General features: G+C 29.0%; 1 protein-coding gene across 3 annotated transcripts in view; it reads left to right on the plus strand.

Annotated features, from left to right (window-relative positions):
* The first annotated feature begins 5,067 nt into the window (after positions 1 to 5,067).
* The window catches only part of Vamp7 (Vesicle-associated membrane protein 7), a 32,957-nt gene continuing 24,385 nt past the window's right edge, over positions 5,068 to 13,639 (plus strand). The window contains exons 1-2 of one of the 3 annotated variants that reach the window (XM_067282472.1): positions 5,068 to 5,221; positions 10,937 to 11,095. In XM_067282472.1, coding sequence (XP_067138573.1) covers positions 10,950 to 11,095 — 146 coding nt within the window. In that variant the 5' untranslated portion in view covers positions 5,068 to 5,221; positions 10,937 to 10,949. Of the gene's footprint in view, positions 5,231 to 5,332; positions 5,419 to 10,936; positions 11,096 to 13,639 lie in introns of those variants that run through there. The other 2 variants (XM_067282471.1, XM_067282473.1) reach the window with 2 other exon arrangements.

The raw sequence follows: 13,639 nt of genomic DNA on the forward strand, positions 1-13,639 counted from the left end.
GAATACATAAAAAAAACTAATCAGTGACAAAAGAGAAGAACGACCTATCAACAGTAACACTGGACCACCAATACTAGAGAATGAGGTAATAAGAGCTTAAGAACATCCGAAAACGGAAAAGCCAATGATCCAGATGGCATCCCTGTAGAGATGTTGAAACTTCTATTAGAAGCATGCTGTCCATGGAAGCTGTGGAAGCGCCGGTTCCCTTGTATTTTCTAAAATATGAATACATATTGTGTGATTATTTTCATATTTTAACGTATACTTTGTATTACTTAAAATTAATATTTTATTATAACCGCATTATGTATTTTATTAAAAATTTCTATACATGTGAAAAATAATGATAAGATTTCTATTGTATATTCGAATATAAATTGGTGTATGCATATTCCCAATGGAAGCGCCGTATTGTCGAATACGGACAGCCTCCACGGAGAAAATAATATCTGAATCGTGTAAAGTAGCCAGATTACAGGCATTCGCGTAAGCGCTTTACAGAGCACCAACCTCACGCGGTTTAGTTGATGGATGCTACCCACCAAAATATCGTACAATGCTTCTAATAATTCCCTCCATTAGCCTCTGGTAGGGAGCTATTTGACTAATTACATTGTTTTAAGATTTAAAAAGTAAGATTCAATGTTATTTTTATGTACAGTACGTTTCTTTACAAAGCTATATAATTTTTTTAAATTATAATTATATTGAAAGATTTCAGACATAAAAATCTTTAGAATTTTTATCACTTTTAGACGTTAATAATTTTAAATATTACGAAAAACAATTTTTCCAAGCGAGTTTTAATTTTTTAAATTAAGTGAATATTATGGAGAATTTTTTGATTTATCTAAATTACGTAGTGAATTGCAATTTTTATATTCGTGTCCAGCAAGTCACTCTTAGACATAAAAAATATTATAGAAAGAATTATATGATTTAATATCATTAATTTTTACGGTACGTCTGCTGAGCGCAGTTTTTTTCTACCATGAAGCCAGTTCATACATTGGCAAAGAACATTAAGTCGGTCGTCACTCGATAGAAAACGGGCTTTTAAATACTTTGATGGAATCGTCGACGATTCCATCAAAGTATTTTTGCGATTTTTGTGATAAAGTAATTAACGACTTTGAGGAAAAAAATTGCAGAATAGAGTTAGTTTATAAAAAATAATAATAACAAGTTTTTATATCTTTGTTTCGTGTCAATTATCTATTCTAGAATTAAAATAAATAAGCTGTTTACTTTTGTCATTTCCAGTATTTGTTTAAAAATTTTTATGGAAACAGTTGGGTTTTAGAACAAATAATCACGGATCTTAAAAAATAAAATAATTTTAACTCCAGTACAAGGACTGGCACCAGTACAACGCACTTGGTAAGAATCAGTCTATAGATATACTGGCCAATAATTGTAATGATATTATACTGGCATAATAAATATTTCTGCCACTTCGAGCGCTTCGATCCCCTATAGTCGTAAGTTTGGCTGCAGCATAGGGAGAGTCGGCTGTAAACATTAGAAATTCTTTTAATATATGAAATTTTCTCGTTTTTAACTCATATATTACTATTGTTTTTTTTAAAGGACTGCTTATAAATACTATTTTAATTCGGTTTGAACATTATTTATTCGTAAATATCATTAATAATTATATTTCTATTAACTGTCACTTTCACGATTTTAGACTTTAAATTGATTAGACTGTTTGTTTTTTGCTTATAATTTGTGTTCATTTTTAAATATTTTTGGGAAGAAAAGGGAAAGAAAACGTAGTAAAAAATTTTATAGTTAAGCCTGTATATACATTATTAACATGGGATGTCTTCAGGATTCCCGAAAATGTTCTGAATCAGGAAGAAAAGGAATGATGAAAATTATATACATTTAGTTATGGAAATGTATAGAAATGTTAAACCAGATAGGATAGATTTAAAGTGTTACAAAAAAAGAGATTTAGGATTTAGGGCGGCTTTAGAGTTTATCGAGGTTAAGTCCATAACTTTTTATTTATTAATATTAGGTAAGTTATTATAGTTTACAGTGAGAAAAGAGCTATGATATATGTTATTTGCAATTTATATTGTGTTTAATAATGAGATAGAGAGAGATTAAAGTTGAGCCAAAAACGTTAGAGAGGGGGGTTAAAAGTCAGTAGATTTAGTTCTTGGATTTCAAATATAGACTGTTAGAGGAAAAAGAGGAAATTCCAACTATGTAGACAATATATTCAACATATATATTTACAGACACATAGAGATGATTAGAGGATGATGAGTTAAAGGTTGACAAATCAAATAGGTAAATGTAGGATGGCAAAAATTCATACAATATTATTAGATATTGACAGTGATAGTGATTAGTGATGACATGAAGGCTAAAAGAAAGACGTTAATGATATTTTAAACTTATATAAATAAAGGACAGACAGGGGCGGATCTATCTAGGGACTAATAAGGCTTAAGCGCTGGGCCCCCAAGTGTCAAGGGCCCACAAAATTGAATTATCATAAATTTTAACACTTTTTCATTAACAATGAGCACTTATCGATATAAAGTTCGTCATTCAACACCATTTCATAAATAAATATATTTCAATCTTTAAATTGGGGTTTAAAATAAATTTTAAACCCCAATTTAAAGATTCTAAACGTAACAAAAAATGGTCTTCAATAAGTCCTAGGCCCCGAAAAACCTAGATCCGCCTGAGGACAGGTGTAGTAGGCCATTAATAAATCTTTCATATTTTACTTTTGATAGTGCAGAATATTATATAATTACCGAACTATGTAGAGCCAATGTGAGTGTCATAATGTAACTTCTCATGTCAGAAATACAAAACTATTTCTCACTATACTAAATTAAGTAAAATTGTATAGCACACTTTATGTAGTGTTAAAGTTAATAAATTATTTAAAAAATAGTTTGTCTTTATCTGAATTAAATTTCTATGACTATTTAAATGTATGAAGATAAGCTATGGTTTTCCTAATTGTCATATATAAGTAATAAATTGAGGTCGATCGAAATAAACTCCGCTCGGACTATGTTATCGCAGAGGCACCTCCAAAATTGAAGAAAAAGAAGAAATTCCCTCTTTGGTCGTTTTAAGAAGTCGAAATAGACCAGTGTATGGACGGGTGGGATAAGTAAGATCTTCGGACGTTTGCGCAATCGTCGAATCGTTTCGGGTAAGTGCAATTCTTGTAGACGGAATATTTAAATTCAATTTTTTCTTTTCACAATCTTTAATTTTATTTTACAGCCTTTGCCTTACGAAGGCCGAAAAAACGGAATTGGGGGAGTTCAAGAAGTATGGTACTTGGAGTTTACAGTCTTCCAGTTCGTCAGTTGTGATGAAAGAGGTGTAATTTACCGACCTGTGACTTTTTTTTTACCGGACTTCACTTTGTAACTCGGATATGATGACCTCACGCGGATTTGACAGTTTGCTTCGGACCTCAAAACCCGGATGTGACGGGATGATGATCCTCGAATAAGCAGGGAATCATTTCCTTCGGACTTTTGTGAATTAATCGTGTTTGTGATTTAATCAGTAGACCGAGTTTCGAACTCTTCATAAAACCGACTGAAATTTATATAATCTTAACGATTTATTTTTGCCTTAATCGTGTTTGTGCATATATTTTAATATTTATATTCAATTAAAATTTAATTGTTTTAATTATTTGTAATCTGTTTCTTGAGTTATGAAAGATTACGCTATTAATAATACTTTGCGCTAATACAATAAAGTTTACAAAAAATTAAAAAATGTGTTAAAAACCTTTCGAAACAGTTTGAAAGTAAATTCCAGAAATTTACCATTATCGAACCCGTGGCTACAATTTTTTAAAATCCTTTGCTACACAAGTAGACATTACTGAAACTGCTAAATCTATAGCAGAATTTCTTTAAGAAGAAGCATCAATAATTGAAGAAGAGATTTTAGGTTTTGAAAATGACATCATATTAAAATCTCACGATGCGGATGATAACTTTTGGATTTTAGTTGATCGTAAAAAGTATAATATTTTTTTAAAAAAAGGAGCCTTCAAAATCAAATTCCGTTTTGGTTCTTGCGCTTGGCCACTGGTGGGCCAGCGGTTTAGTAGTTAAGTTAAAATATTGCAGGATTACTTGTTCTTTTGCAATTTTTTATGTATTAAGTTAAAGTTGAATGTTAAATATAAGTTTTTGCAATTGTTGTAGGTATCAGTATTTATATAATAGTGACTAAAGAAGATCTAGTGAAGTCCGAAATGTATCTCACGAATAAAATTAGTCTTTTATTGATGTGATCTCGATTTTTTAACGCTCCAATACAGTTTGATAAGTCTCGTATATCATACATCTGCACCAATTGGAAGTTTGAGATAATTATGTAATTAAATTTGATAAATGTTTTAAATGTTTCCGTTTACACGTTCTAAAACAAAGTACACAAATTCTTCGTAACACAACAAAAAAATAATAGAAATTTATTTCCTCCACATGTAAGCAACACTCTGGCACCCGACAATTAATTAATAATCACTACACTGCACACACACCGATCAACACCGATCCACCACTCCAAAAGGAATGCACTAAAGGGGGCCACACACGTTAAGGAAATCCTTTAAGAAATAACTATGCAGGCCTGGTCTTGAGGAAATTCAGAATTTCCAAGAGTCCCTAAGTTTTCTCCGTATCTAGAGAAAAACCCCCATCTCCGCCCTCTCGACGGCCCCACATACCAGATAAACTGTTTGATAAAGCAAATACATCTCTTATCAGATATAATATAATATGTTTGCATAGCAAAATTCACGATTTAATTTAATAAATAAACACAAATTTCCGTGCTACACAGTACATTTTGTAACATTTTACAATTGTAATTTTGATCATTTTTTAAGTAACGAAAATCGTTACCCTTTATTTTTTTTTAATCGAAAGGTGAATATTTGAATTTTTGATCGAATAACAAAGCTTCGATTTTTTAATTAATTATTCTCTTTAACAAATATTAGTTATAATTGTGATTCCCACTTTCTACGCACTTTCGTTCATAACAACATATAACCCGAAGTCACGTGAGTTGCATCACATGAATGATTCGCCATGTTTTGTGGGGGAAGGTTTGTGCTGTAAATGTTATGACAGGAATTAAAATAACGGTCATTCTTCGCTTATTCCCTGTTATTTGATTTAACTTTCGAAGAAAAAGAAATGTAAGTTACGTACGAATTTAGTTACGAATATAATTAGTTTTATCGTAACACAGCTGTAATTTAATATTATGAGTTGATAATCCAATTACAGTACTGTACAGTACATCCCGAATGGTTTTGGTTTCGATAAGTTATCTGCTAACATAAATTTGTTAGGTATTGTCTAGATTCGTATGGTCTTCAAGTAATTAATTTTAGTAAGTAATAGTTTATTTGATTCGTATTCCAGCCGTGGAATGATTATTTGAGCTTTAAATAAAGAAATTTCCATAAATATTCTACATTTGTAATATTTAAACTTTATTAACAGTAAGCCTAATGTGGAAAGTTCTAAATGATATATTTAATAATTTTTATAATTGTTATGTATATAAATTACTAAATTACATATGAAACAAAAATGTAATTAATAAAAGGATAAATCTCTGATGTTTTTTTATTTGTTTACTTGTATATTTTAGAAGTAAATAATCATTCTAAACTATAAATATGTATTCTGTAATAGGAATTAACGAAATTTTACATCAGTTTAATGTTAAACGTGCTCGTAGCTTTTCGAATACGCACAAATACCGTATTTACTCGCACGTAAGACGAAGTTTATATTCATTTATCACATCTTCAAATTCCTAGGTTGTCCTATATCCGCCAGCGAAAGATTCTTTGCATTTTTGCAAATAATTTTTGTGAATCGTGTATTTGCATTTTTTACCGGATGTTTATCCTCTTGTATTTAAAAACATAACATATATCTGGGTTGTTTGAATTGTTCTTGTATATTGTTGGGAGTAAAGATGAATAGCAATAGGAAAAGCAAAGCTTGTGAATTGAATTTCAGATTGAAATTCAAAAATCACATATAAGTTTTAATTCGTTCTCACATGAAAACAGATGATTATTCGGAAATCAGAATTTGGAGAAACTCTTAAGTGTAATCGATGGAGAGTGGATTCGACTGTCAAGAATTGGCAAAAAAAGATTCCCAATTGTCTGGCTTTACGTGAACAAATTATGTCGATTTACAAGAATTTTCCTTAAAGTTTAAAATGCCAGTAATTTTTGCAGGACAATGTGCACATTTATGTTTGTTTGATATTTTACTTGTGATTAAACAAAATAAAATTAGAACTGTATTAACAAATCTAATTCTCTTTATTTTTATCTTTAAAGCCGTACTTTATCCTATATGTGAGTAAATATGATACATAGCCTTACATTTTCAAATAATCATCTTCAGATGTAACATGAAAAAATAAATAAATTGCACAAGAATAATGAGTTAGGTTAAATACTTATTTACAGTTTCTTTTATAAAATTCAGTTAATGTTACCTTAGGTAGCCAAGATGGCGGCTTGTCTCTAATTCCAGCAAGGAAACAGTAGGATGCACGTTCTAACCTAATCTATTCTAACAATTTGGTTGCTAATAATTATGGTAATTATTAGAATAGATTAGGTTAGAATGTGTGTCCCACTGTTTCCTTACTGGAATTAGAGACGAGCTGCCATCTTGGCTACCTAAGGTAACATTAACCTAAAATTCAAAATAAAATTAGATAAATTATATCATAAATTGTTATGACTAAAAATTAATCGGCTTATGGTACAAGTTTATTCAGAAGTAAAAATTTTCTAGTTGATTAATATTCACATGCTTTTGTTTAAAACCTTAACAAAATTCTGTACACTTAGTCTGAAACACATACGTCAGAATTATACAGCATCTATCTTAACTCGCAAATTAACGAAGTTATCGTTATAGACATAAAATTTTAAATAATTTTTAAGTTAATGATGATGCCTTAAAGTATTTTGTGTGTAAAATATTGTAAGGAATCTTGAGTGACAGATCTGACAAAGTAACAAAGTATTACATGTTCAATTTATTTTAATATTATTTTGTATAAGCATAAGTATATTAATTCTAAAATATATCAGATTTTTTATATTTAAATTATTGTTTAAATAAGTGTTATATTTGTTTAATTGAACTAAATTAGTTAAAGGTAATTTAAATAATTCATGTTGTTGTATATAATAAGCTGAACATACAAACCAGAATACTTAAATATTTCTCATATTTTCTATTAGATGACAAATTTTAATGCAATCCTGAAATTGTATCAAAATTTTAAAGGACTTTATGTTAAAGTACTTTATTGTTTAACATAAAGTCCTTTAAAATTTTGATACAATTTCAGGATTGCATTAAAATTTGTCATCTAATAGAAAATATGAGAAATATTTAAGTATTCTGGTTTGTATCTTTGATTTTGCATTTTGAAATATATAATAAATAATAGCTTAGTTGCATTTTACATCAACTATTAATATGTACAAGGCCAAAGCAATTGTGTTTTGAAGAACATAAATTAACTTGATATTGTTTCAGCTAAGTAATTCAAATAGACAGAGATTAGTTTCAAGTTTAATTTTCAATGTATTTTATATTGTCTAGAAATTGGTAGCATTCGAATAACCCTAATCATTCTTAACCTTCTGTAGATTGTATCCATGGGGATTCCCTGGCTTTTTTCATTAAAATGTGACTTTTTCATAGATATTTGTCATCTGCAGTTGTTACTTCATCTATTCTCTTACCTGTACTATTACAGATGTAAAAATCATGGAAAAAATTTTTCTTTTGTCAGTTTGAGCATGTGGGAATTCCTGCAGCATATTTTACGGTATACGGTATGGTTTTTACAATTGAAAATTCCTCAAAAATAAAAAAATTGAGTTATGTTTACATATTTCATACATGAAATCTTTTTTTGTTTTTTTTTTTATTTTATTTTATGAGTGTATAAATATATCAATAGTAAATAGTGAGAGAATGGTGATTGCTTTGCAATCATATTCACTATAGTATTGAAATAAACAATTATAGTGATAGTTCATTGAGATTGCTAATACTACATTTTGACAATGAAAGTTAAGTGCGATTAAGCTTTTTCAACAAATGGATTATTTTAACACCATTTTTACAATGGAGTTTACCTTCTTTAAGTAGGTTAATGGTATGACATCACTCATTTATTTTGCAATGTTTTTTTGATTTTGTAAGTTTATCTTGTTTAATTCAAAACAACTTGATTGTATGTAATATTTTACTATATATAAAAAATGAGTGATAGCAGATAGTCAAATTTGCAAAAAAATAATGTAAAATTATCTTCAAATTCTGAAATTTTATAATTCATTATTGAAATGTTTTAATTACCACTAATGATAGTACAGTGGAACCTCTGTATTCGTCATTAATTTGTTCCTAAGGATCTAACGAATATGGAAAATGACGAATATAGAAACAATTTTTCTCATAATAAATAACTGATATTCAATTAATCTGTTCTTATCCTAAAAAAAGATACAAGAATAAAAATTTTGTTTTTTTATAATACTTTATTTTTATTGTACTAAATAAATACAGTATACTGGTAGAAGTGGAAGAAGAGTAAGGTTATTATTGTTTAGAAGACGACATACCATCAATTAAACCATTAGGTAATTCAAATTATGATCTCGGCATATCAAATTCTTTGGCTAAGTTGGAAACACTAGAGAGATTGAGGTCGAAGTTTTCATCTCTAAAACATGAATGTTGAGAGTCGTCATCTTGTAAGCCTAGAAGTTTGACAATGGCACTTGGAATATCATTGGAATAATACTCAATGTTCCAAATGCCATTATCAAACTTCTAGGCTTGCACTCAACGTTCACGTTCACATTTTAGAGATCAAAACTTTGGTCTACTTTGTTCATTTTCAGATTTAGCAATAATTTTTATCTGTATTGTTGTTCTAACAGCTTTCCTTTTTTGCTGTTTTTCTTCAGTGTGCTTTGTTGGAGCCATTGGAAATTGAGTTTTTGAAAATCATCAACGTGAGAAACCAAGAACACACACGACTGCACAAAGCAGACTGATTAACTACAGCTAGCTGACATAGTGTTGCCAACTCAAAATTCAAATTTATAACTAGACATTTTCGAAGTTAAGACAATGAAGAAAATATACATTTTCAAGTCTATGTTTTAATCCATTTTTCACCAACCACAGAAGTAACAGCTAAAAATACATGAAGATAAACTTCACGAAAAAACAAACAGTAAGTAGAAAATTCACCTGGTTAAAACGATATCAACGTCAGCCTTTCTATGGAGGATCTGACGTTTTCACATTAAAAACAGAAGTATAATCTTCTTACCATACCATCAAGTCCTTAACATATTTATAACTGGTCTGGCCCTCTAGTGGTGGTTCTGAGTATTCCAATTTCATTCATTTACATATCGTTACATAACTCTGAATATCTTCTATTTCGAAGTTAAGACAATGAAGAAAATATACATTTTCAAGTCTATTTATTTATTAAAAAAAATCGATACAACTGTCGATTCAAATACTTCCTTATCCCATTTCCAATCGTCACATTCTACTAACGTTTTAGTAAAACTATCTGGGGAACAAGTAGTAGCGTTCGAGTCATAATAAGTACACTGATGCTCATCCAACGAATCATCTTCGTTTCCAGCTTCGGGTATAGCATATTCTACCCAAGGTTCATTGTAGTCTGATGTAGAATTATCACAGGTAGGAACGTAACATCTGCTTCGTTGTAGATTGCTTTTCGGAACGAAGCTATGCATATAGAATAGATTAGAATTTAACTGCAAACCTCCGAATATCTGCAAAACCCCTACCAGCAGGCATATGTAAACCTGAAATTTCCCAAAGCCCAAGTGATAGAGAATCTTAGTGAATTTCATCTCGTACAATTAAACCATGTCTGTAAATTTTTTTTTTTTTTTTTATAAGCAAATTTAAGATTTTAATTTGTAAAAAAGTTAATTATCTCAACACCATACAACCGCAATACAAAACAACAAAGGCAACGATATGTAACGATATGTAAATGAATGAAATTGGAATACTCAGAACCACCACTAGAGGGCCAGACCAGTTATAAATATGTTAAGGACTTGATGGTATGGTAAGAAGATTATACTTCTGTTTTTAATGTGAAAACGTCAGATCCTCCATAGAAAGGCTGACGTTGATATCGTTTTAACCATGTGAATTTTCTACTTACTGTTTGTTTTTTCGTGAAGTTTATCTTCATGTATTTTTAGCTGTTACTTCTGTGGTTGGTGAAAAATGGATTAAAACATAGACTTGAAAATGTATATTTTCTTCATTGTCTTAACTTCGAAATAGAAGATATCCAGAGTTATGTAACGAACTAGACATTTTAATAAAAATATTCAAATCATTTTGTTTCCATTAAAATTGTTTGAGTTTTTATAGCTAGATAGCATTATAAAAATAGTTAGGCCATTATAATTTAGGTAATATGAATAACTAGATTGTTCATAAATCCATTAAATCTAGCAAAAAATGAGCTAAATTTGCAACATTAAGCTAATACAGCTAGCTGATAGGCTCAGCGTGCAATTGTAGCATCACTGCCGTTATTGGGAATGATGACAGATATAGAAAATACTGATGAATGTGGGGAGGAAAAGTCATTAAAGTGTGACATATATCGAATATTACGAGTATAGAGGTTTCCACTGTGTTTGAATTTGAATATTTTTTTTATTTAATTTCTTAATTTATTTTATCCTTAATTATTATAAGCAATGGTCAAAGAATAATATGTTTTTATTCTACAAGTTGTATGTGTAATATTAAAAATAATTATATTTTTTCAGAAATAAAGAAAACATGCCACTTCTATATTCAGTTGTATCTCGAGGAACAACGGTACTTGCAAAATATGCAAGTTGTGCTGGAAATTTTTCAGAAGTTACTGAACAGATTATTGCAAAAATATCGCCAGAAACACCAAAACTAACATATTCTCATGGAAGGTAAATAAGTTTTAAATTGCAAATTATGTAAACGTTGAGTTTTTGTTTAAAAAAATTATAATTTTTCCTATTAAAATAGCAATAAAAATAATGAATTTCAGTTTTATGTGTTTGCAATAAAAGTTTTTATGTAAAATGAACTTCACAGATATCTGCTTGTTAATTCATGCTTTTTGTGCAGCTACATGAAACTTCAAACACTCATAAGTTCATCCTTTGAAAATATGTTTGATAAAAATTTGTTGTTTTTGATGCAGAATTATAATATGCAATGAAAAAGTGTTGGTTACCATTTAAATTTATCAAGACATGACACCTAATGCATACCTCTAGGCTAAATTACTTGACATTTAATTATTAGTATTATTACACCTTTATATAATCCAACAATTGTTTGGCATTATGAAAATGAAGTCGACCTCATTTTCACTGATTGCAGCGCCAGGACTATAACAGACAACTGCAGGACCCCCTGCAGAATTTTTCAGAAGGCCTGTCTTTCATTTGTTGCAGATCCAGAAGCAAATCTCAAGACAATCTTGAACTTATTCAGACTTATAAATATAACCTGAAATGGTTTTTAGTGGGGACCATTTATATATTAATAAATATAATTTTGTTTTATTTTCATTTATTTCTAACTAGCTGATATGCCCAAGCATGTTTATAAATTTTATTATTTCTATCTGTAAAAAGCCAATAAGGCTCAGAGTACGTGACATTTACTTTGGGAGATGTAATTTCTTCTGTACTGTTTTGTTAATTCATATATCTGTGGTGTATTGTTAAAATCAAGTTTTTTTAGCCATCATCCATTTGAAAAATCAGTCTAGGTTTGGTTTTTTTTTAAATTTTATTGTCCTTTTTGCAATATTCTCTTGAAAATTGCTTTAGTAGGACTCATTTTAAATTCTTTATTATAAAATAAATAAAAATACCAATTCTCTGGCATCAAAGTAAAAATATTCTCATATAAGTATTATTAATACCATTTGTTCTTCTAGAATGTAGAAAACTATTTAACTTTTCAGTAACTTTCTCTTCGTTCTGGCAATAGTTTGTTTCAGTTTACAGAATTCAGTTTAAACAATAATTTACAGTTTTTTGAATTTGAATTCATGTAATTCTGGACACATCCAATTGACTAGCACTTTGTTTCATTACCAACTAAATGCTAACTGCTATTAATCAGTCAGATTCCAGCAGATTGTATCAATGTGCTGGCCACATGGGTCTAATTTTGAAAATCTTGCAAATTGTAATTGAAAATAATTTTGTGCATTTTCATATATGTGAAAATGTATGTATGTATGTATATATATATATATATGTGTGTGTGTGTGTGTGTGTATATATACACACACACACACACACACACACACACACACACACACACATACCTTCTACAAGAAATTTAATTGTAAGTTCTTAATTAAAATTGCTTCATGGTCTAACTGACTGACTGATTCTAGTTGTGGGCCCCAAATATTGCTGGGTCCTTCCATATTGTGGTGTCTGTGGAGGCATTATGACCCTGTGTATAGCATCTATTATAGCAGCTATCCATTATGGCATCTATGATAAAAGCAATTGCTCCATCTTATGGCTTCCTTGAAGTCTAACATTCATTTTTGGTTCAGTGATTTTTTTGCAAGATACATATTTTTTGAGTTTTTTTTGTGGTGGATTGATTAAAATGAAAAGAATTAAAACTAGAATGAAATTCAAGTTCAGTTGTAAGCAATATACGGTTAATACATATTAATTGTATATTACAGTTGTTGTATTACAACTGAACTTTATTCCATTTTAAAGTATTTTCCTGTTTTAATAAGTGTATTTACTATTTGATAATGATTAATTTCATAGCTTTATTCTATATGTTAATATGTTTTAATTTGATTAAAAATCATTTTAATTACACAAAATTTGTATAAAAATTTGAATATCAAATAATCATCAAAATAATTTATGTATATTTTGGAAAATATATTATTAGAATGAGATACATCACTTTTTCTGAAACAATTTTATAACAACTTTTAAAATTAACATCTGTTGTCCTTTTATGGAAAAATGGGCTACTTTATATAATAAAGACATTATGGATTCTAGAAGCCATTTATTCAGTAGGAAACTGAAATGTATTATGTTTAAGAATTAATAATAACAATTAAACTTAGTTTTTGAAATTTTTATAATTTTGAAAACATCAACACAATCCTCATTTAAAAATCATTAAATAATAATTTTTCATTTCATGTTTATACTTTATTTAAATAAAATAAATCAAAATGAATGTCATCTCATTTCAGTTTTATCATCATAATTAGGCTTACCATAATATTTTTTTCTCAAACTGGGACAATTTTGAGAAATTACTCAAAACAGAAAATAAAGTCTACTAGGATAAGTACCTATGATTGAAAAGGTTATATAAAAAGTTGTTAACAAAAAACAACCAGTTAAATGCAATTTTTAATAACTCAACTGAACATACCTTATTATTAAGAACTTATTAATATTTATCACAAATGTTAACTT

This window comes from Centruroides vittatus, unplaced genomic scaffold, assembly GCF_030686945.1.
Source record: "Centruroides vittatus isolate TY-2023 unplaced genomic scaffold, ASM3068694v2 contig_956, whole genome shotgun sequence".
Lineage (NCBI taxonomy): Eukaryota > Metazoa > Arthropoda > Arachnida > Scorpiones > Buthidae > Centruroides > Centruroides vittatus.